This window comes from Alexandromys fortis, unplaced genomic scaffold (assembly GCF_014885135.2).
Source record: "Alexandromys fortis isolate MF-2015 unplaced genomic scaffold, M_Fortis_MF-2015_v1.1 scaffold_31, whole genome shotgun sequence".
Lineage (NCBI taxonomy): Eukaryota > Metazoa > Chordata > Mammalia > Rodentia > Cricetidae > Alexandromys > Alexandromys fortis.
In genome coordinates, this window is record NW_026067974.1 from 11,837,822 (window position 1) to 11,845,306 (window position 7,485).

The 7,485-nt window shown below is 39.0% G+C and overlaps 1 protein-coding gene across 1 annotated transcript in view; it reads left to right on the top strand.

The window, feature by feature from the left end:
- The window catches only part of LOC126510331 (keratin-associated protein 9-3-like), an 18,552-nt gene that overhangs the window by 5,471 nt on the left and 5,596 nt on the right, over positions 1-7,485 (top strand). Inside the window, exons 2-3 of the mRNA XM_050156862.1 lie at positions 2,963-3,114; positions 5,316-5,337. Coding sequence (XP_050012819.1) covers positions 2,963-3,114; positions 5,316-5,337 — 174 coding nt within the window. The remainder of the gene's footprint in view (positions 1-2,962; positions 3,115-5,315; positions 5,338-7,485) is intronic.

A 7,485-nucleotide genomic window follows, 5' to 3' on the forward strand; every position in this document is an offset into this window, starting at 1 on the left:
GTCTCTCCATGTGGGCAGAAGCTCCCATGGTCTTCTGAGGCTATGACCACTTCGGAACCCTATGAATCACCTTGATGGAATGCAAGTCCACTCACTCTCACTCTCCTTTTCTCTCTGTATGGAGCCTAGCCCACAGCTTCTCTTCTCAGCTTGGATCTTCATTTTTCCCTCTGAACAACTGAGAAAACACTTTAAATAAAATTATCAAGAAATGTATGAAAATTTGATAACTTATGGACTGTTATTCATATCCATATTGTTTGTCATCATTACACTTTAATAAATCACTTGATATTAAGTAGAGTCACATGCTCCAAAGATACTTTATTGTGCAATATAATGAAGTCTCTCTCTTTGTTTCTTTCTCTCTTTCTTCCTCTCTTTCCCTCTCGCACACACTGTTATTACAATTCCTTTCCAGCAGGAAACATAAACAGCATCTACTCCTCCTAAGGTTCCACTCACAAACCAAAGCTGAATTCCACCAAATTTGACACTGGGGAACTAATAAATTTATTGGGCTTCCTTACAAAGCATAGATAAGGGACAGTTTACAAGAACATGAATGTGCCAACCTGAAAATGCTACAATGGAATGTCTTTACTTATTAGTAGTAAGAGCTTTCCCACGGCTGGATAGATAAAGATCCATCTCTAGTCTTCTTTAGACCCTCCCAAAGACCACTCACAGTTGGAACAGAGTTGCATGCAACTGGTGGTAGGGAATAGCTGGATACTCTGATTAAGGATCCTGACCCTCCCACCTCTCTGTGAGGGATGTAAACAGTAACCAAGTCCTGCTGGACTGATCTTTTACAAAGGGCCACAACTCCAAGATGGCACTTGTTTGGCTCAGAGGACAGTTCTGTGCCACACACATGCATGTGCATGCACACACACATACACACACACACACATACACACTGGACCCAATATTATCCATCATCTCCTGAACAATTGGAAGTTAACAGACAATGGTTACCAGCTCCCTCTGGCTCTTACCCCTATGCTCTGGAAAAACCTTCCTGCTGTTTTCTTCCCTGATTCTGACTCAAAAACCTCATTTGAATGGAATCACACAGCACTGGTCTTTCTGTTGTGCTTTTTCATTCCTTTACTGTTGATGAATACTTGCCTTGCTCTTGGGCAAGAAAGCCAACAAATGATTGCAATTAAAGAACTTCAAATGGACATCCACGAAACTCACTGGTGGTACAAAAGTGACAGTGGTAAATGTATCGATGTCAAACAGTGAAGATGGACCAGATGTAAGTGATCTAAATAGAACAGTGCATTTCTGCTGCTCAGGTTTAAAAATGCAAAGACTAAAGTTAAACTCAAGGAAATGGGTGTAGATTCTCAGTGCATGGGCTACACACAGGTGAACAAAGTGCACAAGATAGACCATGTTGCTTCTAAGGTTCAAAGCTGGTCCAACTTGATACCCTTTCATAAGAGGAAATACCATGGATGTCCCACCCACCTTGTCTGGCTTGATCTTAGGCAGATTTTACAAAAAGGGAAAGTTGGTTTTCTTTAGGGATGAGGGTGCTGAGACCCTATTCATGCTCTAGTTCATGGCCCCACTCTCTGGCACATGCAAACAACACTAAATGGTTTCAATGGGCATTAAATTTAAAAAAAATAAACTACTAATCATTGATTTTTTTCCACTGAGTTTGATAAAAATAAAAAAGTAGATGAGTGATAATTATTTGTAGAAAAACAACAACAAAGTTCAAACCCATTAGTCAATGTTTAAACTCCTCTTTCTCCATTTATCTTCACAATGACCTCATTCTTAGTTTGCATGGAAACTAATTTACCAGTCACTTCTCCACTCTTCTCCTTGCCTCTAAAAGAGAGCAAATTTCCTCAAGAGCTTCATGGGCTGTTTTCTTGTCAGTCAGGATTGAGTATGGTGTCATGTATGCAAAGTGGAACATGTATCAGGATATGAACAAATACAATGACTGTGATGGATGAGCAGAAGGCAAAAGACTACCATGGCATTGAGCAGATGGAGGCTTCCTGTTGAGATTGTGGGGGTGGGAAAAAAAGAAATTAAGGAAAGAACAGAGAAAAAGAAGGTAGGAGGAAGAAAGGATAGAGGGAGGGAGGGAGGGAGGGAGGGAGAGAGAGAGAGAGAGAGAGAGAGAGAGAGAGAGAGAGAGAGAGAGGAGAAAAAAGGAAGAAAAAGTATTTCTAGTTTGTGTTATCTAATATAACATTAAAAATATGTTTCTCATATAGCCTTTATTATTTTGAAATGGGGCCCATCTATTCCTAATTCCTCTTGGATTTCTGTCCTTAAAACATGTTGAACTTTATCAAATGCCTTTTCTGGCTCTTTTCTGAATTATCATGACATTTCTAGAATTAAGGTTAGTCATATGATGAATTACACTTGTTTATTTGCATTTGAACCAACCTTACATTCCTTGAATGAAATCTACTTGGTCTTGGTTGTTATTGTTATTGATGATGTTGCTGTTTTTGAGAAAGGGTCTCACTATGTAGACCAAGCTGAACTAAAACTCACTATGATTCACCTGTCTGTCTCCCAAGTACTGGGAATAAAGGAATGTGCCACCATGCCACGCTAAACCTACTTATTCATGATATATGACATTTTTATATATTCTAGAGTTCAGTTTGCAGGGGAGGGGCATTAGGGTTAGCTTATTATGTTTATATTCTTAGAAAATTGGTCTATCATTCTCTTTTACATTGTTCTTTTCTGGGTTTCATATCAGGACATGACTAGTTTCATGTGGAAGAATTTGGTACTGTTCCTTCTGTTTTAAGTTCATGAAAGAGTTTGAAAAACATTGCGGCTAGGTAGTTCTTGGGATCTGATAACATTCAGCAGTGTTTATGTTCTGGCTTTTCTTAGTGATAAGATCTTTACTTACTGTATCAATCTTATTGTTCATTTTGAGACTGTGCTATTTTTATTTTAGTAAATTTATCCATTATGNTTGCTGTAAGCCAACCTGTGTGACCAGCTGTTGCTGCCCACCCTGCTGCCAACCCAGCTGTTGTGAAATCTGCTACTGTTGGCCCTGCTGCTGCCAGCCCTGTTGCTGTGAGCCCTGCTGCTGCCCAACCTGCTGTTAAAAAACCTGGTGTAAACCAATGCATGAGACCACCTAGGGACTCTAGGCCTGCTGCTGTGACTCCAGCTGCTGCCAGGCCTACTGCTCATCAACTTTCCAACTGAACAATGCCCAAACATCTGTCCTTGTGCCACACCAATCTTGCCACATGGGCAGAAGCTCCCATCATTCTCTGACGCTATAACCACTTCAGAAGACTATCAGTCACCTTGATGGAATGCAAGTCCACTCACTCTCACTCTCCTTTTCTCTCTGTATGGAATCCAGTCTGCAGCTTCTCTTCTGAGCACAGATCTTCATCTTTCCCTCTGGAGAACCAATAAAGACTTTTTAAATAAAATTATCAAAAATGTATGGGAACTTAATAAATTATGGACTGTTATTCATTCTATGTTGTCAGTCATTATTACATGTTGATAAATTACTTGATAGTAAGTAGAGTCATATGCTCCAAAGACTTTTTATTGTGCAATATAATGAAGTCTGTCTGTCTGTCTGTCTGTCTGTCTCTCTCTCTCTCTCTTTCCCTCTCTCTCTCTCTCTCCCCCTCTCTCTCTCTCCTTTTCTCTCTCACTTGAGCATACAGTGTTGTTAAAAATCCCTTTCCAGCAAGGAACATAAACAGCATCTACTCCTCCTCAGGTCCCACTCACAAACCAAAGCAGAGTCCACCAAACATTATCTCTGAGGAGCCAATGAGTTTATTGGGCTTCCTTACACAGTATAGATGATGGGTTGCTTACAGGAACATGGATGTGCCTCCCTGAAAAGGCTACAATGGAATGCCCTTATATAGTAAGGAATAGAGCTTTCCCAAAGCTGCATCGATAAAGATCCATCTCTAGTCTTCTCTATACCCTCCCCAAGACCACCCACAGTTGGAGCAGAGTTGCATGCAACCGGTGGTAGGGTATAGCTGGATACATAGGACTCCTGATGCTCCCACCTCCCTGTGAGGGATGTAAACAATAACTAAGTCCTGTGGGACTGTCTTTTACAAAGGGCCATGACCGTGCATGCGTGCACACGTACACACACACACACACACACACAAACACACTTAACCCAATAACATCTTTCATCTCTGGAATAATAGGAAGTTAACAGGCAATGGTTACCAGCTCCATGTGTCTCTTACCCCATTCCCTTGAAAACTTTTCCTATGGCTCTTACTCCAAACCCTGGAAAAACCTTCCTGTGGTTTTGTTCCCTGACTCTGACTCAGAAACCTATTTGAATAGGATCGCACAGCGCTGGTCTTTTTGTTGTGCTTTTTCATCCATTTACTGCTGATGAGTGTTTGCACATCTTGACTATTGTTAGTAGGATGAGCATAAACAGAGGAGTGCTACTACTTCAGCTCTTCCTGATCCTGACCTGAGGTGGCCTGTGAAAATAGTGTGCCATTCTCTTGAGCAAGAAAACCCACCAATACTTGCAATTCAAGAGCTTCAAATGGACACCCAAGAAACTGACTGGGGGTACAGAGGTGACACTCGTAAATGTGTCTACTTCAAACACTGGAGATGAACCCAGGGTCACTGACATAAACAGTGGAGATTGACCTGATGTCATTGATCTATAGAAAATAGTAATTTCTGCTGTTCAGGCTTAAAAATGAAAAGAGTAATGTTAATCTCAAGGAATTCCATGTAGATTTTCAGCTCATTAACTATATCTAGGTGAAAAAAACTGCATAAGATAGGCCATGGTACATACTAAGTTCACAATTGGAATAACTTGACATTCTCCCTTAAGAAGAAATACCATGAACCCCTCCCCCACCTTGCTGGGGTTTTGTCTGGCTTGATCTTAGGTAGATCTTGCAAATAGGAAAAGTTGGTTTTCTTTATTGATGAGGATGCTGAGACCCTGCCCATGCTCCAGTACATGACCCCCTCTCTGGAACATGCAAGCAACACCAAATGGTTTCAATGGGTATTAAATTTTAAAAACTTACTGAACACTGAGTTTGATAAAAGAAAAAAAAGTAGATGAGTAATAATTACTTGTATAAAAACAACAATGAAGTTCAAAGCCCCTACTCGCTGTCCAAACTCATCTTTCTCCATTTATCTTTATAATGACCTCATTCTTAGTCTGCATGGGAACTGATTTAACAATCACTACTCCCCTATTTTCCTTGACTCTAGAAAAGAACTTTTGTCCAGAGCTTCATGGGCTGTTTTCTTGTCAGTCAGCATTGAGTATGGTGTCAGGTATGCATAGTGGAACATGTGTCAAGATATGAACAAATACAATGACTGTGATGGATGAGCAGAAGGCAAAAGACTACCATGGCATTGGGCAGATGGAGGCTTCCTGTTGAGATTGTGGGGGTGGGAAAAAAGAAACTAAGGAAAGAAGGGAGGGGAAAAAGGAAAGGAGGGACAAAGGATGGGCAGGGTAGATGGAGGGAAGGAGAGACAAAGAGAGACAAGGGAGAAAAAAGGAAGGAAGGGTGTTTCCAGTTTGTGTTCTCTAATAAAACATTAAATATATGTTTCTTATATAGCCTTTATTATTTTGAAATAAGGCCCATCTATTCCTAATTCCTCTAGGATTTCTGTTATTAAAGCATGTTAAACTTCATCAAATGACTCTTCTGTACTTTTCAGAATTATCATGATATTTATAGCATTAAGGCTAGTCATATGATGAATTACACTTATTTGTTTGCATTTGAACCAATCTTGCATTTTTCGAATGAAATCTACCTTGTCTTGGTTGTTATTGTTATTGATGATGTTGTTGTTGTTTTTGAGAAAGGGTCTCACTAGATAGACCAGTCTGACCAAAATTCACTATGATCCTCCTGCATCTACCTCCCAAGTACTGGGAATAAAGGCATGTACCACCATGCCACACCAAACCTGTTTATTCATGATATATGATGTTTTCAACATAATCTAGAGTTCAGTTTGCGGGGGGAAGGGGCATTAGAGTCAGTGTATTGTATTTATGTTCTTGGAAAATAGGTCTATCATTTTCTTTTACATTGTACCTCTCTGGGTTTCATATCAGGATACTATTGGTTTCATGGGATGAATTTGGAACCGTTTCTTCCCTTTTAAGATCATAAAAGTTCAAAAAATATTGCTTCAAGGAAGTTCCTGGGATCGGATAACATTCAGGAGTGCCTATGTTCTGGCTTTTCTTAGTGATAAGATCTTTAATTACTGCATCAATCTCATTATTCATTTTGGAGCTGTGATATCTTTATTTTAGTAAATTTATCCATTATGGCTAAATTTTTGAGATTTGGGGAAAATAGTTAATGCAGTATGTAGTAATGATATATATTTCACAGGGGTCTATAGTAACTTCTCCTTTCTTTTATTTGACATTCACATTCTTCATTTTATTAATTGGGCCATATGTTTATCAATCTTGTTGATCTTTTCAAGGAACCAGCTCTTTGTTGGTTGATTGTTCTTTTAGCCTCTAGCTCATTAATTTCTGCACTACTTTTTGTTATTACTTGATAAATACTAAGCTTTAGATTAGCTACTTGTTGTAGTCCTAGAGTGTAAAGGTGCATCATTAGGTTGTCTATTTAAGACTTCTCTGAAGTTTTGTGTGCGGGAACACTTGTAGCTGTAACTTTTGTGGATGCTTTAAATGTTCCCCAGAAGAGGTGATATCCTGTGCATTGATTCTCACTTGAGTCTAAGAAATTTTGATTTCTTCCCTATTTCTTCAATGACCCACCTCTTCACTCAAAAGCAAGCCTTTCAGTCTCTAATTATTCATGAAGTTTCTATGCACACTCTTGCTATTGGTTTCTCTTTTTATTCAACTGCACAATGGAAGGATACAAGAAATTGTCTCCTTTGTGTATATATTAAGAGTTTCTTTATGGATTACTATGTGAAAAATGTTTGGAAAGATTCCATGTACTGATGAAAATAATACACATTCTTTATATGTGGAGTGGGATATTCTGTATATATCTATTAAGTCCAGTTAACATATGACAAAATCTAACCCTTAAGCTTCTTTGCTGAGGTTTACTCTGATAATCTATGATATTGTGGTAAAATATAAGAGTGAGGCCCTAAACTCTCCAAATTGTCATTGTATTGAGAACATTTCCTCTTAAACCTGGAATGAGACGAGGGTCTCCACAACCTCCACTCTTATAGTGTATTTTGCTTAGTCTCAGGTAGTGCCAGCAAGACAAGAGATAGATATCAAAGGGTCAGCACTATGAGAGAAAAAAAGCAAATTTATGTCTGTTCAGAGGCTACATGATTTGATTATTAAAAGGTTTTACAGACTCTACAGGAAACTCTTATGTTTGGCAAGCACTCTTATATGTAAGATACAAGCCAACATACAAAAAAAACAGTAATTTACATAGAATT